This window comes from Alosa sapidissima, chromosome 3 (genome assembly GCF_018492685.1).
Source record: "Alosa sapidissima isolate fAloSap1 chromosome 3, fAloSap1.pri, whole genome shotgun sequence".
In the NCBI taxonomy this organism is placed as follows: Eukaryota; Metazoa; Chordata; class Actinopteri; order Clupeiformes; family Clupeidae; genus Alosa; species Alosa sapidissima.
Genome location: NC_055959.1, coordinates 3,214,562 through 3,232,850, shown reverse-complemented (window position 1 = coordinate 3,232,850; position 18,289 = coordinate 3,214,562). Strand labels below are relative to the sequence as shown.

At 40.4% G+C, this 18,289-nt stretch overlaps 2 protein-coding genes across 2 annotated transcripts; one reads left to right on the top strand and one right to left on the bottom strand.

Annotated features, from left to right (window-relative positions):
- Positions 1–2,179: 2,179 nt before the first annotated feature.
- Positions 2,180–5,255, bottom strand: LOC121705011 (zinc finger protein 600-like). The gene is made up of 4 exons (XM_042085679.1): positions 4,752–5,255; positions 4,503–4,612; positions 4,244–4,355; positions 2,180–3,400 (listed from the first exon to the last, which is right to left on the bottom strand). The coding sequence occupies exons 1-4, from the start codon at positions 5,056–5,058 to the stop codon at positions 2,415–2,417; spliced, it is 1,515 nt and encodes a 504-aa protein (XP_041941613.1). The 5' UTR covers positions 5,059–5,255; the 3' UTR covers positions 2,180–2,414.
- Positions 5,256–11,606: 6,351 nt separating this feature from the next.
- On the top strand, positions 11,607–18,289 carry trim35-13 (tripartite motif containing 35-13). The gene is made up of 6 exons (XM_042085680.1): positions 11,607–12,050; positions 12,751–12,846; positions 12,941–13,171; positions 13,319–13,341; positions 13,476–13,594; positions 14,536–18,289. Exons 1-6 carry the CDS (start codon positions 11,655–11,657, stop codon positions 15,072–15,074), a joined length of 1,404 nt encoding a protein of 467 aa, XP_041941614.1. The 5' UTR covers positions 11,607–11,654; the 3' UTR covers positions 15,075–18,289.

The window sequence follows — 18,289 nt, the reverse complement described above, 5'->3', positions numbered from 1 at the left end:
GGAGAAAAAGGATGTCTCCATTTTTTATTTACCTGTCTTAACCCTATTTTTGTGAAATTGTATATTACACTATAATTAACACCATAAATTTCGCCTAAATTACTGGCTATGTTGAATAAAGTTCACAAAACAGTTATTTTCTTATTTTCAACAGTATGATTGTATGTCAGTATTATGATTGTATGTCAAACAATTAGGGAAAAGATCAATAACCAATCAGTTTCACCAAATACACATACTCCATTGCTGAAAGATAGCAAAATCACAGAATCACAGATGAGACCTCAAACAACATTTAATTAATTTACATATACACAACATATTAGATCTCACCTCCACAATTTCCTCATCAAAATCTACAACTAGTCTACTAGACCCTATTCCTACTCACCTTTTTAAGACTGCTCTCCCCGTCCTGGATAATGTTTTGCTCTAGATTATAAATAATTCTATCAGGGCATGTACCGCAGTCGTTTAAGACATCTGATATTAAGCCCTCCCTCAAAATTTCTTGAATTTCCCCTAGGGATCAATAAAGTATCTATCTATCTAAAAAACCTAGCCTTGTATCGATACTGGTCCTCCTGGACCTCAGCGCTGCTTTTGACACCATAGACCATGACATACTACTTAGGCTTGAAAATTTGATAGGCATCAAAGACTCAGCACTCGCTTGGTTTAGATCATACCTTCCTAACCGTCAACAATTTGTACAGGTCCATAATAAACCATCTACCCAGATTATGGTAAAATATGGAGTGCCTTAAGGCTCAGTACTGGGGCCCCTGTTGTTTAGCAGATGATACATAACTATACCTCTCCATAAAACCTGATGAATTAACCCCGTTAGCCAAACTTTACACATGTATAAGAGATATAAAGACATGGATGATGAATAATTCCTGCTTTTGAACTCAGATAAAACAGAAGGCATGGTTTTAGGTTCTAAAAGGATGAGGGATATCCTATCCACATCACAGGCTACATATAGTGATCTTCCACTGACCTCATCCACAAGTGTTAAAAACCTAGGAGTTATAATTGACCAGGACCTAGCACTATGTAATCACATAAAACAGATCACCAAAACTTAATTTTACCATTTAAGGAACATTTCAAAGATAAGGAAGTCCTTAGGTCATCTCAAGGATAGACTATTGTAATGCTATTATGCTGGCTGTAATAATACCTGTCTAAAGAGCTTACAGCTTATTCAAAATGCAGCTGCTAACACACACAAAAAATATGAATAAAATATGAGCATTTTTACACTGGCTACCTGTTAAAAGTAATTGATTTCAAAATATTACTTATAGTTCTTTGTTGGTTGCCTGCATTTAAAGAGGACACCTCATGAAGACGCTCTTTTGTCTGCTTCTGACAGAAGAAGCACTTATCTATGCTGGCAGCAGCTGCTGCTGAACAAGTGTACACAGTCCCTCTAGAAGGACTTGATGCAGTTGCAAAACAGGACAGCCCCCTAGACTAAGGTTACTGGTTCCCTAAACCACAGCAAAAAAAAAAAGATCAGTTACACAGGAAACATTAAAGTAACATGCCGTTTTAATGACTTTTGTAACTACTTAGTTTGCAAGTTTTAGACAAAATACAATGTGGACCAAGGAAATCCAAGCATCACACAGAAACGGGCTGAAATGATGAGCAATAAACATACTAAAGATAAACAAATAAACAAACAAACAAACAGAAATACTGCTAACGTAAGACATGTTGCTGATTGACTGGTCTGTCAAAGCTCTGACTGTTGTTTCATTTAATGTATCTGTAACAACGATTAAACTCACAGTTATAATCTGTCTTTTAGATGCGGTATACTCAATTGCATACAAATACAGATCTGAACTACATTAGCTGGCCAGCCAAGAGACCTACAGTACCATTTCCAACACCTAAAAGCCCTGTTAAACTGGTTTGGATGCATTTAACCAGTTTGATTGTTTAATACACTGAAACAAAACGCAACCTTGAAATCACTTCTGTAATTGCTTGTAATAAATCAATACAGATGGGATATATATACATACTGTAGCTGCATTTATGAATTTGAATAGTATGGCATGGTGTTTTCTGTGAGGTTGGCATCTCATCAAACCCATCTGTATTGATTTATTACAAGCAATTACAGAAGTGATTTCAAGGTTGCGTTTTATATATATATATATATATATATATATATATATATATATATATATATATATATATAGCTTTGTATTATGTTTTGATATAGGCTAACACATTGAATAGTGTATGCTTTGTTAAAGTATGTTGGCATTATAAACAAATGACCCAACATGTATATATTTATAAAAAATAAACACTTCTATCAGCCGGTTAAAAAAAACAATGACCTGAAATAAAAGAAATAATTACATTTAAAAGAAAACAAAAATAGGTCAATCGGTAGTTTTAGTTTCCTTCGCTTTCTTGTCAAAGCTGGGTGTGCAATCTTCCTTCGCTTTCTTGCTGGGTGTGCAATTTTCCTTCGGGAGTTTGTCAGCCTTCCCGTGGATGGGCAAATGGTGCCGCAGGTTAATTTTCTGGGAGAAGCCTTTGTTGCACACGGGGCAGGAGAAGGGCTTCTCGCCGGTGTGGATGCGTCTGTGGATGTTCAGGTTGCCCTTCTGGGTGAAGCTCTTCCCGCAGATGTCGCACTTGTGTGGTCTCTCACCCGTGTGGACGGCGTAGTGCACCCGCAGGTTGGCACTGGTGGTGAAGGCCCTACCGCAGTACTCGCAGCAGTGCTTGGCCCCGCTCTTGACGTTGGCCAGGGCGACAGCGCACTTGTGAGTTCTGAGAAGGTTCTTTTGCGGGAACACACTCTTGCAAACCCGGCATCGGTTTATGGTCTCTCTCTTGTGAACCCTCATGTGCGTCTTGAGGGTTTCGTACTTGGTGTATTTCTTCCTGCATAGTTTGCAGTTGAACTTGTTCTTCCTCTTTGGAGTTTGCTGAAGGTGTGCCTGAAGGTCAAATCTGTCAAAATAATTGAAGGACTCCTCACCTCCATCCCCTATAAAAGCTTGCGTCTCCAGGAAAGCTTGTTGTGAGGGGTTTTCAGATAGCCCTTCAAAGGCTATAAGCTCTCTGATCACTTCTTCCCCCTCTCCGGCCTCATACTCGTACTCAATTGGGACACAGTGTTGATCGTATCCCATGCAGGGAGCTGCAGCCACTGTCATGATATAGTTCCCAGTGGTTCCATCCAGGTTAATGAAGTCTGTTTCTTGACCCTCAGAGACTCTGGATGAGTCCAGCAGATTGTCACAGCCCTCAGTGGAGTCTTCAGAAATGGAGGCTCCTTCCTCCTTTTTCCTGACTGTGTCTGGGACATGTCCATCAGCGGATGATGTCTCGCTTCTGTCGGACACACAGCTTCCCTCTAAAGCCAAGAGAAACCGCTATGAAATGGTCTGTAAGTAATGGCAGATATGTGCTGTGAAAACAAGTTCAGTGAGTCGTAAGGACCATTACCACTAATGGTAACATAAAGGGCTGAATATGTGTAATCTGAACAGCATCATTACAATGTGCACATGCAAAAGTGACACTGCAGGACATCAAGCAAGACACATTAAAGGCCACAATTTCAAGCCCATAACATTTTTTGTCATATTCAACTATTATCGACCGCTAGCTGCCAATTTTGTGGGTACACTGAAAAAAATATGGTCTCTGTTCTCTGGGAATACTGAAGTTAGGGGTGTGCTACATTGGTGTGTTTTATTTGGTCCTTGGTTAAAATGTACATTTTTTGCACAAAAGTATCTACTAATAAATGTAAACATAAACACAAACAAACGCTACTTCCTGCAAAATCCCTGACTGCACCTTTAACTGCAACACACACTACAACTTTTTTGCTGTTCAATTCAAAACCTGTGCGGTTCTTATTTCCCATGTCTAATCTACAAGAGACCCCATACTTAGTCAAACAGTGTATTAATTAAACCACTTTGTTTCCTCCTCCAAAATCAGTTAAAGGAGTAGTAGTCACAGTGGTGGCCTACTTTTGTTTGTATATGTGTATGCATTCAAATTAAACTCAGGATATTTTGCACACACACAAAAGTATTTTTTTTATAATCTGTTGCTATCTATGCAGATATAGTAGCCTACCACACAAAAACATAGTGAACACTGTCTTCTTAATAGACAACTGCATAAGGGCAGACACGACCTTTAGTTTAGTGCACCAAAGAATTGAACACGTTATCGTATTTACTCTTTTTGGTCGGAGTGCTTTGATGGCGGCTGCTGCTGTCACAGATGTCTACTTCTGACTCCTCCTCCTTTATGGTCAGCAGCTCAATTTGGTCTTGTTCGTCCTCCCTGCACTGCATCAGAACAGAAAAGCAGATTGGATCTAACGTTACACCCACATCCCAACTTCACAACAGGTGGTCACCTCCTTAATGATTTATTTGTGTGTAACATGCTTTCGTATTCATTATGTGTGTCACACAATAACGATTCTTACTTACCTCATCCACAAAGTAATCAGAAGTACGTCCCCGCGAAACTCCATCTTTCCATAGGTCTGCACACCACTCCTTCCCAAATATCCCATCGATTGATGGTGCACGGTTAAGACCTGATAAAATATTTTGACACAGAAATCAGGCTAGCTGCTACACTGAATATATCATTACGTGCCGCGGTTGTGTTCATCAAACCCGATGTTAGAATTAACAACAATAGGCAATTTCTACAGAAGAAAGTGTTATGGTTACCTGTAACGTTATTCTCTTTCTCGACGCCTTGGTGGGTTTCTACCGTCTGTATTTCTATGGTATGGGTATGGTATGTCTTTGTACGTTCGTGTGCTCCTTTTTCCACTTGTCGCGTGATATTAAGTTCTATTTCAAGGTGACGCAATCGGTCTTGGAGGACTCTATTTTCCTCCATCACCCTTGACATTTCTCTTCTTAATTTCGACGAATCCTCTTCGAAGAGTCTACATATTTGAGCCAAAGTCGTTTTGGTCATTATATCCATGATGGTTGTTAGCTGCATGTGAAACGAATCACACTTCGCCATCGTGAAAACTGTTATTAAAACCACTACACAACGCAATTGTCTTCGTACTACAGCTTAAGTGCTATCAAAACGTTTTAAATATGAAACAGCTATTTAATAGACGCACTTAAGCAGTATATTTTAATTAATTTTGATATTTTCGCAATATCAACATAAAATCGAGTGAGACGAGTGGATGAAGGCGCCTTCAACTTCTTTTTCCGGGTTAGGCTGCATCACTTGACACTAGTTTTGTCCAATAGCCGAAGAAGTTTTTTTTTACCCCCGGTCAGTTGCAAAAACTACATATGAAATCTAATTCAAGAGATCTAAGAGAGTTTATGCAGTTTGTTAGTCTACGAAAGATAACTACATGAATCTTCTAGTATTTTGGGACACAACATATTATTGTAATCGCACAGGACAGTATATTTTGGGACATAGGCTAGGCTGGAGGGCAAGGCTCCCAAGTAGGGCCTATTACTAAACTTAGCACAAAAAGTAAGGACATTTGTGTTTGGTAAATTATTTCTCTGTGGTAACAGTTATTTTTGGCAATACATCTTATAGCCTACTGTTGGAAAGCCTGTTCCCTTTCAAATGGTGCCCCATTTGTAGTATAAGGTACATGCACTTGTGGGATGAGCAGCAGAGCTGAGTATGTGGGTTGCGCCCATGAAAACATGGCCAAATCTTCTCTGCCAATGCCAAACAGCTTATTCTGCCATTGACTCGTTTGGTGTTTGGTGGATTGGATGATTGAAGTTTGAAGAAACAAGACATATTGGCAATTTTACAATTTATTAATTTCACAAACAGGATCCTCAGTAGCGTGTGGGAGAACCATATACAGCCACAACAGCCTGGCACCTCCTCTTCATGCTGGTCACCAGCCTGTTCACACACTGCTGTGGGATGGCATCCAATCCCATGAGTCCAGAATCTGGAAACATCACTGAACATAACGTTCCTCCACATGTTCAGGTTCCAGTGCACGTGTTGCCGACACCAGTGCAAACGGGCCTGACGGTGAAGGGCAGTCATGGCAAGACTTCTGGCTGCCCTATAAGACTGGAGATACACCAAACTGGAGTTACACCAAAGCTATGTAAAATAAAATTGGTTGGTATAACACCAATGTGTATTACCACGAAAGTCAATCTAAATGAGTGTTGAACAAAACTTGTTTGCTTATTTGACACACTTTAAAAAATATAATCATAATAATAATAATTATTATTATTATTATCACCATCATTATTATTATTATTGTTATTATTAAACTTGGTAAATGGAAGTTAATGTGAAGGAATTCCACTTAATGGTCAACATTAACTTTATTTGTGTCTGTGTAAGGCTTTTGTACTGCAGATTGAATCTGCATGATCAGTCCGAGGGACACACTCCCTCCACTGGATTCCAAATTATGAGAAACTTCATTCAGATGAATGCATAACCATTCTATCTGCCCTAGTGACTGAGTAACATTTGACATTTACCTCAGGTTCATATGCATGACAGTAATAAAAACAAACATGACTTACAGACATGACTTGTGTGTGTGTGTGTGTGCTTGTGAATGTTTTGGGTGAAAGGGAGGGGGCATGGGGCTGTAACTAAATCTGCCCCTGACACTGGGGCATGCATAGTACATAGAGTACATAGAGTATCGCTCAGCCTCTTATAGACTCACAAGTCCAGAGCTTTGCCTGCAGCATGGAGGCTGAAACCTCTGCGTTCATCGAGGAGGATCCCTCCTGCAGTGTGTGTGGAGAAATTTTCAACGTCCCAGTGGTCCTCTCCTGCATGGCCTGTGGCTGCAGCTTTTGCCAGTTCTGCCTGGCTCAGTTCTGGGAGGAGCAGAACTCTCAGGAATGCCCCATGTGCAGTAAAAAATCTGATGCATCCCTGACGCAGCTATGTGAGGAGCATGACGAGAAACTGATTTACTTCTGTGTGGCGGATTTGTGTCCTGTTTGTGAGTTTTGCTATAAGGATGGGAGCCACACTAACCACAGAGTGTATCCTCTAAAGGAAGCATGGGAAGACTGCAAGGTATGTATACTATGTTTAACTATTTAAGTAAGTAACTATGGTTAACTATTTAACTACACTTAAATTGGTTGGAATGTATGGGCCACTTTGAGGCTGTGTAAAATGTGCTTCTTGAAATTCAATTGCCAAGTCAGTCTAATAGCCTCTGGTCTGGGCTCATTTGACTAGTGCAACTGTGAGAGATAAATGTCAAGGAGAGGGTTACAAGACAAGGTAAGGATACATGTAATCAAATCTAGGATGTCGTGGCCTAATTTAGACACTGGACATGAGCCTAGTCTGTGAAGCACTTTGGAAGGAAATGTGCCATACAAATGAAAATGACTTATTTACTTACTTGGAGAAACACAAAGACAAAAGAGAATGAATTAAGGAGGGGATAGGAGGTGAGCTCTGAACATTGATATGGAGCTTCAAAGTGAAATGATATGAGAAAGGATTGGAATGGGACATTGTGAGAATGTGTAGAGCCTCAATGTGAGATGATTCTTATTCATGGTCCATTTCTAACTTGTACACTAGGGGTCAGCATAACTCTCTTATCACATAGTCATCACAGTGGCCTTACAGTTTTTCTCAATTGTTTACGCATATACTGGTACTTGAGACACAATGACCACAACATGTAACTTGTGCACCAACCCCCTGAACCAATTCTGCAAAACTACAAGCACAATTCCTGCTTTACACTGAAATTGCAGTTCTAAAACACACTTGTTTCGAAATACTATACACAATTCTCTGAATTTGGCACAATTTTCATGAAGAAAATCTCTTGTTTTCACAAGGAACACATTGCCATTCAAATTCTAAAGTTAATTTCCCTACTATACACACTGACTCATCACATGAGCAAACACCTGTCTCACAGTTTTACAATTAGCAATCAGAGCTTTAGCATAATGCTTGTGATGTGTATGAGGTGCTGTGGCCAAACCGAAAGAGAAGAGAGGATGCAGCATAGTTTTTTTACTGTAACTGTAAATTCTTCTGTTGTTTTGTATGTAGACCACTGTATGTGCAACTTTGTGTTGGTTGGGACTGCACTGTGTACATTGTTTTTGTGGGAAAAATAAAATATAGGCCTATTTGTTACCGTGTATTTGTGTGTTTTGAGTATAAAAACAATATTCTCAAATATTTTACAACAAACTTATGTATAAACTGTCTGTAGTAAGTGTAACACTGAACAAAAAAAGTCATTATGATGAATGGAGAAGAAGTGTTTTCCATTCGTGATAGTGTTTTACACTGAGCATGTCAGTGTTCTACTGGTTCTTATAAATGTCTAGTCATATGATGGTTTGTGTGTGTCATTTGAAAATAAAATACCATGTTGAGAAGAAATAACATTGTTTTGAATGTAAAGTTTAATTTTGCAGGAGAATTGAGGGGGTTTGCCCATTGTGTGTGTGTGTTTTTTTATTTGTGTGTGGGGCATGTATGTGATTTGTGTGTGTGAGGCATGCTTTCGTGTAAACAATCGAGAAAAACTGGAAAGGCCACACTTGACTTTATGAGGACAAGAGCATTCTCAGCTAATTCTAATAAGACTGGATTTCTATGTAATACACAACCACAACTATACTGATATGACCTGTACACAACCTTGTACCTGCATTTCAAACAAAATAGTGACACCTTCATGTTCATAGCAGAGATGTAAAAGTCCGGCTTCAGAAAGTAAAAGTCCTGCCACATTTTTGTTCCAACCATTCACTTAATCAGCTGATACCAATTAGCACAACTCTTACAGTTTTGACCCATTGCTTACACACTAAAACAAACTTTTAAACACTGTAAAGTGTAGCTCCAGCGAAAATTGACCCCAGGGTCTTTTTCTGCATTAAAACACATCAAATAAGCCGTGGAGACAGTATTTTCCGTTGATCAACCACTACACTACAGGGTCCCTACACATAAAACAAAGCACCAACAACGTAGTTAATGAACCCAGAGTTTATTACAGAAGACTGTTAAGAACACTTACCAACGGCCCCTACCAGCTCCTCTAACCCAGTATGGCAAGGATTCGTTGTACTGTCACATTTGGTTAATCTATTATTCGTGCTGGGGTTGGAGGAGCTGGTACCTTGAATTGTGTACATTGACCATGTACAGTTTTGTACTTGCCCCTTTACTTCCCATTTCTAAAACCTATTGAATAATTATTTCCAGTGTGCCAATTAAATATGACCACCAACCACATGCATGCCTCTTCTGCAAGCAATTGAAGAGGCATGTAGAGACATTGAGGTGGGAACAGGTCAAGGGTGGATATGAAACACAAGGTGATATGTTCCCCATTTCTTAGCCAGCAAGATTATTTTTCGATGTAGATGAGGTTGTGACCAGATCCCAAATGAAGGTAGGATCAAAGACAAAAGTAGAATCACACTTATAAATACAATACTGAAGTGAATGTGTTCTAAACAAATAAAAAATGTAGCAACAAAACAAAAGGAAAAAAAGAATAAAAACATTGGAAAAATTGCTACTAAAAAACACACATATATATGTGTGTGTGTGTGTGTGTGGGGGGGGGGGGGGGGGGGGGGCTTTATGGATCCTGCCTTCTGTTCAGATCTGGCCACAAGTCCTTGTAGACATCACATAGATGTCCTCTTGGGCTAGGCAATGGGGAAAATATCACCTTGTGTGCCATATTGAACTGACACCTGACACCTCAATGTCTCTGCATGCCCCTTCCATTGCTTGCAAAAGAGGCATGCAAGTGTGTGGTTGGTGGTCATATATTGGCCCACTGAAAAATAATTCTTTGGGTTTTATAATGGGGAGTAAAGGGGCAAATACAGAACTGTACTCAATGTAAAAGTGCACACTTGAACATGCACACTAACTTACCTGAAGTCTATTCGTAGTGCTAAGCCTAAGACTGATGGTTCTCTGTAAGTGTTTTCAGATATGTGTGTGGGTTTTATCAATTAGATGTGCTTGCATTTTGAAAAGAAGTGTTTTCTCAATGATAACAGGAGATTTCACTTTTGAACAAAGTGTCTAATGTAAGAAATCATGTGTAGTACTTTGCAATACGTGTGTTGCAGAATTGCAAACAATGTGAAAAGCAGAGAATGTGTTTAAACTATGGCTACACATTTTTACTGTAAAGTATGCTACAAGAAGTTTAGGTATTCAGGCTTTGGTCTACGCATTCGCTTAGAACCAATACATGACAAGGCTTTTACTTTCTGAAGCCAGACTTTTACATCTCTGGTTCATAGACTCTTACAATTAGTGAAATCGGTTGGATCGATCAAAAGGGATACTGTGATTTTTCTGCCAGAGAAAAGACCAGACAAATAATGTTTGTTTCATTGGTCCATTTCAGTGTTGCATACACCAAAATCAGCACTATTGTGTTTGTAGTGAAGGGAGAGAGCAGTCACCCCACCTGGTCTCAGACTTGGGTCTCCAGGGTACTAAACCTGCAGCTTGTCCAAAGAGAAATGATGGGCCATGTTTTGGTGAAATCCTGTGAGTCTCCTGTTGATGTCAATGTGACAAGGTCTTAGTCTGCCCAAAGTGGAAGTCCTCTCCTCTTGCAAACAGCAAATATGATAGTGGTCATCCATTTGTGGCTCTGATATTTCCGTCTTTCAGCTCACAGCATTTGAAATATACAGTCAGGGAAATAGCACCATGAGAGGAAGTGATCATAACATGGTGGTTAAAGGGTGACCAGATCGTGTCCTCTTTTTGGTTTGTGAAAAAGAAAACACAAGAGAAAACGCTGCCTCAAAAGGCTTTTATGAAACTAATTTGTGAACCACAGAGAGAAACGCAATGCAAATTCGCTGTAAACACATTTGAGGTTCTAGAAGAACAAAATCCTGGACGATTTTCAGGTCTCAAAAAGAGGACATGTCCTGGATAAAGAGGACATCTGGTTAAAGGTTAAGCAAGTAGTGAAGGAAGCTGAGGTAATGCGGTTGAGGCATGCGGTTGAGGTATGCGGTTGAGGTTCCAAGAGGGCTTGAGGAAAAAGCTGCTAAAAGACAGAACATATTGGACTCAATAGCACCAGTGCAAATGAACTGATATGCCCCTGTTACCTTGGAATGCCCCTGCATGCGCCGCCATTAACAGCCCCTTGGGTGGGTGAAGTGGGGGGTGGGGGTCTCAGGATCACAATGGTAAGAGAGAGATGCATAGGTGCATACAGTATCTCAACCAGTGAGGGTAAAGACATAGTTTCTTGTACCCTACAGTGGCCTGTTGTCTCATCCATATTATCTCTGATGGGGATGTTTACAGATTAGGTCAGTCCTGTTGTTCATGTAAAGCATTGTTGTCACACAGAATGTATAATGGAACTCACACCACATAGCTGTTCTGTAATGTCCTTGACCTCTGTTGTCAGTCATGACGTTTACGGCTGTGTGGATTTCTTGGGTGGAGGGGGGGGGGGGGGGGGGGCAAACAGAGCGACACATGCTTGCGAGTCCCTCGTGCGTAAGAGGGTGGAAAGGAGAAGTAGGGTGGAGCATCTGAGGCAACCTCGTCTGACCTCCAGAAGGGATAGCTAAAACCACTCAGGAGTAATGGCCTCCCGATACTCAAGGCTCGAGGATGACCTGTCCTGCCCCATCTGCGCACAGATCCTACAGCAGCCCGTGGTCCTGGTATGCAGGCATCGCTTCTGTAAATCCTGCTTGGAGGGTGTCTGGGACGGGGACAAGGAAAACTGCGTCTGCCCCTTGTGTTGCCTTTCTTCCTCCATGGACCAGCTGGTTGTGAATACCATGCTGGAGAAGACCTGCCAGTCTTTCATCCTGGAGCGCAAGAAGGGTGATCCTCGAGCATGCCAGGAGCATGGAAGTACGTTAACTCTTTTTTGCTTGGAGGAACTGCTGCCTGCTTGCGAGGTCTGCAAGTCGGCACCCCGCCACGCAGGTCACAGATTGTACTCTTTAGGTGAAGCTGCGTATGACTGTAAGGTAAGTTGACACAACTATCCCAAATCTGACCAACCGACCATCCACAGAAATATGACCTGGTGTTGCCTCTTCTTTTTTGCAAAACCAGGATACGACTTGGAAAGGGATTCAAAACGTAACCTACGTGCATACAGTTTGGTTATTTGGATGTTATCACTGTCATTTGTCGAGCCATTTAACATAAACAAGCATAGCACTGTAATCAATGCTGATCAAACTCACGTCGCCCTTCATATTAGATCCATAGAGACAGTATGTTATTTGTAGATGCCTGGCTGCGTCTCTTATATACCTAATAATAGGTTCATATTTTGGGGTTCATGTAAGGGCCTCAGCAGTGCTCTTGAAATCAGACCTCCCTGTGCTTTCTCAAGTGCTTGACGCCGCATTCTTGGCAGTGCCATCTGCCCTCACCTACTCTTCCGTTGGGACTGGAAAACATTAGTCTTAATCTCAACACACACTCAAATCTTTACAGTAATTTGTGTAATTGGCTATTTGGGCTGTCACCTTACCAGTGATCCTTGACGGCCCATTTGTGAATTCTGTGCCTTATTTTTTATCACCCCGTTGTGATTTACTAAAAGACACGAGGTAATGTGATCATTCGAAACAACCCTCTGTAAACAGTGCTGAAAGCTAAGCTCCAGGTCAGCTTCACTCTTAGCAGAAGCTATGTGCTGTTGTCAATGCCTTTCAGGAGGAGCTCAAGACTGCACTGAAACCACTCAAAGAGAAGCTGAAACTCTACACAAAAGCCAAAAAGACTGCTGATGAAGTGGCAGAACATATAAAGGTAATTAATTTTTTTATTATTAAAATAAACTCAAAGTACTGATATCTGTAGCACATTCACAGTTGACTTGACACAATTAACAATGTTTTCATAGGCTCAAGCGGAGCACACCGAGAAACAAATTAGGGAAGAGTTTGAGTCAATTTACAACTTCTTGCGGGAGGAGGAAGCTGACAGGATTAAGCTCCTGAAAGAGGAGGAGAAGACGAAGAGCCAAATCGTAAACGACCGCATTACAGACATATCCACTGAGCTGGCCTGTGTCGCAAACACAATCAGAACCGCCGAGCAGGAGATGAGATCAGAGGATATACCATTTTTAAAGGTAACACAACCAAGAGCTTCCTTTAAAAATGCCAAACACTCACTTGGGGATTGGCTGTTATGTATTGTAATCTCCCACTATATGCTCTGCCTGGAAACAACACTGATTTTCCTAACTAAATAAAAATTAATTTCTTTTTCTCCATAGAATTATAAAGACACCATTAAAAGGTATGGGAAATGACACAGGCCAGTTAAGGTTTCAACGAGTCATATTTGTGATTAAGCCACAAAGACACTATCACTTTTGCTGCAATTAAATATGAAGTAATGCAAAGTTTGACACTGCATATTTATTGTTACAGAACCTGGCGTGAACCATTGAATCCAGAGGTGCTCTCAGGATGTCTTATTGATGTCGCAAAGCACTTAGGCTCTTTGAAATTCAAAGTCTGGGAGAAAATGAAGAATATTGTCAAATTCAGTAAGTGGTGTTCTTATCAAAGAGAATCAAATCCAGGAGCACTGTGTAGAAAGAAAAGCTGCCAGCATTGCTTTTTAGAGAGGCATACACGATTGCAAAATGACAAGATAGAGGACCTGGTATCCTTCACTCCCAGTATTTTGCCTTTCTCTCCTGTTTATGTTGTGAAGAATGCTCCACTGCCATAGGACTTAATCACATTTACAACATTGTCACATCCCAAAGAAAATTCAAGATTTTCATTTCACACCAGTCAATGATTCACAATTTCTAGGAGCGTTCAGGTGAGGAAATTGCCCCATCATCTTCCAATTCCAATTCAATCCAATGTGCTTTTGAAAAGACAATGTTCCAAAACTAATTTACTCCCACCAGAATACTTAAGCATGCGGCACTGCCTTCCCCTTACCTCATCCCGAGTTGATACCAGGGATGTAGTGGAGGCTAGTAAACGCAGTTTATCCACCTCTGAAATTTCAGAAATAGAGTTTATCCACCTCTTATTAGAGTTTATCCACCTTTCAAAAGACACCAATTGCAACTTTTAGCCTTAAAAAATCATACTGTATTATCCACATTCACAATATGTACACTTGGACAATAACCTTAACTTTCACTTCATACCAACGATATAGCGCGATGATATTGTTAAATTAAACGGTGAGTTAATTTTTCGTGTGTACAGAGGTGACCAAGAAGCTAGCAATTTTTGTCCAAAAAGTATTGCTACACCACGATACTCAATATGTTGTCCAACGGTGGGTTATTTTTTCTCCGTTGCACCGACACTGGACTTTAGGGTTCCCCCACCTGCCAAATCCCACTTTAACCACTGCGCATGACACAGTCCACCTCACAGAATTCATAGTTTACCCACCTCTTATTTTACCACTACATCCCTGGTTGATACCAAAACGTTATGTTTTTTTTTTTTACCCCAGCTCCTGTAACCCTGGACCCTAACACAGCAGCGCACTGTTTCCTTCTGTCCAAAGACCTGACCACAGTGCAGTGCCTCACGCAGACCTTCAAGCTCCCCGACAACCCCGAGCGCTTTGACGTCAGCGCCGAGATGTTGGGCTCGGAGGGCTACAGCTCGGGCCGGCACATCTGGGACGTAGAGGTCAAGGCCAACACTTACTGGGTGATCGGGGTGGCCAGCGCGTCCATCAACCGCAAGGGCAAGCACGTGCTGACGCCCACAGAAGGCTTTTGGACCATTCGCTTTCGCAACGGAGAGTACAAGGCTTGCTCGGCTCCGTGGTCGCCACTCACGATGAGCAAGGACCCGCTGGTCATCCGGGTGATGCTGGATATGGACAGGTCAAAGGTGACATTCTACGACCCACGGGAGAGGACGCCCCTCTACTCTTTCACTGACATCATCAGCCCAAGCGTCTTCCCATACTTCTGCTCGGCGTGCAAGGAGCACCCCCTGAGGGTCATGCCTGTCAGGCTGTCTGTGACAGTGGACCGCTAGACGTTGTCCACAGAAGCTCCTACATGCATCTTGCAACTTCTTCTGATCATTAGTCAGGTCAAGTCAAATCAAGTCACTTCTCATTTATGTAGCACTTACCCGAAAGTGCTTTCCCTGCCGAGGCAAGTAAATCGACAATAAAAAATATACCTGTGAAGAAGGCAGAATAATGCCGTGAGAAATAATTCACTAAACATGCAAAGTTTACTAGCTATGTAGGCCATATCAAGTGGAATAAATTCCATAATTTGGATTTTGGTTTAAAGTTGGTTATTAGAGAATAAAGATAGTTAGATATTCAGTATAATTCAGGGTTAATACCACACATCCATCTTCATTCTCAATCCCTGGCAAAATTATGAGAGTTCATTCAGTATGTATAATAACAGACGATTAAGATTTTATGATGAATGTAACCACTAATCTGGAAAAAAAATATTTTGTTTCTGTTTTCAAATCCATTTGTATGCATGGTCACTGAGTACTGATGAGAACGGACTATTTTTGTTTGTCAAAAATAGTCTGTAGTAGTAATGTTTTGTTTTGTTTGTGATATATTTTTGCTTATTGCCTGCTATTAGGTGACTGGATTTCATTAACACAGAGTTTCATGAACATTCGTGCTGATTTCTTTGTCAGGTGTCTGTACATTAGTGATCATTTACAGAGTTCTTCTTTTCCACTCAGTCTTAAATCTTCAACTGTTTCCCTGAACTCAATCCCACTGTCAGAATCAGTCTGTAACTTGTTTCACACTCTGTTTCACACTCTGAGGTCATTTCAAGTGCAGGTCATTCAAGCCTGTGTGCTTATAGTAATAAAACTGAGTACAAAAATCAAACATCAAAGTCCAGAGCTACTTCACCCAAAGGATACATAGAATGAGTGTCTTGATGAAACTGTTACTGACTGTTTTAGGCTTTTGATTATAATTTCTAACCACCGTCGTTGGCTAACATAACTAACAAAGCTAACATTGACAATGTGTTGTCAATCACTTAAAACCTTTGATTGACTATATGTCCACAAGTACTTGTGAGACCAAACAGGGGACACTATTTGGTAAAAGGTGCATCTCACAGAACATCTACTTCTAAAGTGAACTAGTCACTAGTAGCCTAAAGGACTCAGGGGGTAAAGTGTACAGAGTTAATCTCATGACACTGACTAGCTGACCAGTTTCAGAGTGAGCTATACACAAGAATAACCCTCAAACCTAACTCGAGAGAAAGAGGCCAATGAGATTTTATATGTTGACGTTTCGATATTTAGCACTTGTTTAGCAATATGTTCTTAGCACAGCAGACGTCATCTCTTGCAAATATGTTGAAACACTTTTTCATTGGTTTAACACAATTTTAATATAAGACTCCAAGCTCTATTGGATTTACTGTGTTGAACAAATGAAAAGCATATATTCACAGCTAATCGATATTGCTTTCACAATTATGAAGTTCTTATGTCTCTGTGTGAAACTCTTTTCTTCTTCAATCAGCAATAATTCATTATCCATAATACCATCTGTTCTGTGTTGCTATTTCAAGCATGGATCTAAGGCACATTTATGAAAACTACTGTTTCACCTTTTTGGCAAAGAAAACAGTACAAAAGTTGACAAGTCAAGTTATAGTTCAATTTATGAATTTGTCTTGTCTAGGTGCTTACTGTTGGTCTTACATGGCAGTTGGAGGGAATGAATACTGTACAATTATACAATTATTTTTGTTCAATACATTTTGTCTTTTCACAGTTTTTCAGTATGAAACTCAACATATTGAAAGCAATGTTTTGCATTGTGTTGTCCATTGTGTAATAATTGATTGAAAGCACACAGTGATTTGACAACAAGTTGTATTGTTTAAAGGCAAAATAAGCTTTTTTTATGTTTAATGTTTATTTTTTAAACATTTTGAGAGTCTTATGCGAGTCTTTTGCAAGCAAAATGTGTAATTTTGGCCACGGTGTGTTGATTGTTGGCCAATTGTTTTGAAAATTAGATGTCAGAGTTGACACAATCATTAAAAAAACACCCTGTAGGTGCAACTGATGCAATCAGGGAAGATAGTGCACTCACAGATGCTAAAGGGTTTCTATTTGTCTATGCCCAGGCCCAGCTTTGTCTGTGTATGTGTTGCAATCAGTGAATGAGAGGGCAAAACCTCTGAATAATGAATACCGTGGGCTGCTTCAGCAGGCTGTGTCAGGCAGAGGCTGAATCACCCTGAAGATAAGTTGGATGCCCTGCTGGTTGATCTGTTCCATTAACAGCCCTGGCACCACTAGATGGCAAAATGCACTGACTTAAATTAAGTTAGTAAAAACAAATCTAAATTGCATACATAGCTGTTCAAAAGCCAGGGGTCACTTAGAGATTTAAATTCCACTTACAGACAGAATACCAGCTGACTGCTTATTCGCTACATGGTTCTTGCATAATTCGGGGCTGTGCTTTAGGTCACTAGGTCACAACCTCTTTTTGGATGAAATTGTCTCCCTCCGCAGGGTGTGGCAAGGCAGGCATTGTAGGCTAGTGAAAGCCTTTCTTCATCTTGTACAATGTCTAATCATTCTCCCTCTGCCTGTGTTCTCTTGCCAAACTCAATTCTTTCTCATTATTGGCCAGTCTGAGAAATTCTGAGCTTTCTCTTTACAAATCTGTCTAGAAGGCCGGCATACTGAGGTCATCTTCTCTATTGCTGTTGACACTGGTGTTTTTCTGGTAAAACTGCCAATTTGGGACCTCCTGTGAGGCCTGGAATCTGTTTGTCAAACTAGACAGATGTATTTGTCCTCTTGTTCAGTTGCACTGAGGCCTCCATACCCTTTTCTAGAATAGTTAAAGCCATTTTAGGCTCTTCCGTGAAGGGAATAGCACACAGTGTTGTATGAAATCATCAGTTTCTTGATTATTTCCCACATGAAACAGCCCACATTTTTCAGAACAAGAACAGATTGAGATGTTTCAGAAGGAAGTTCTTTGTGTGCAAAACCACCATAGATGATGGTACAGATACTCCAAAAACGGCTATTGTATGTCTGTATGCTGTGCTAACATATTGCAATTGTTTTTTTTTTTTAATAATCAGTTAACCTTTAAAAAGATAAACATTGATTAGCAGACAGAATGTGCCATTGTAACATAGGATGGATGGTTGCTGATGATAGGCCACTGTACACCTTTGTGGATATTGCATTAAATATCATTCATAACATTA

Coding starts and splice junctions, on each gene's coding strand:
- LOC121705011 (XM_042085679.1), bottom strand. CDS start 5,058: ATGGCGAAGTGTGATTCGTTTCACATGCAGCTAACAACCATCATGGAT. Junction 4,613..4,751: donor GAAAGAGAATAACGTTACAG/GTAACCATAACA, acceptor ATATTTTATCAG/GTCTTAACCGTGCACCATCA. Junction 3,401..4,243: donor AAGCACTCCGACCAAAAAGA/GTAAATACGATA, acceptor TCTTGGCTTTAG/AGGGAAGCTGTGTGTCCGAC.
- trim35-13 (XM_042085680.1), top strand. CDS start 11,655: ATGGCCTCCCGATACTCAAGGCTCGAGGATGACCTGTCCTGCCCCATC. Junction 12,051..12,750: donor AAGCTGCGTATGACTGTAAG/GTAAGTTGACAC, acceptor AATGCCTTTCAG/GAGGAGCTCAAGACTGCACT. Junction 13,342..13,475: donor TATAAAGACACCATTAAAAG/GTATGGGAAATG, acceptor TTATTGTTACAG/AACCTGGCGTGAACCATTGA.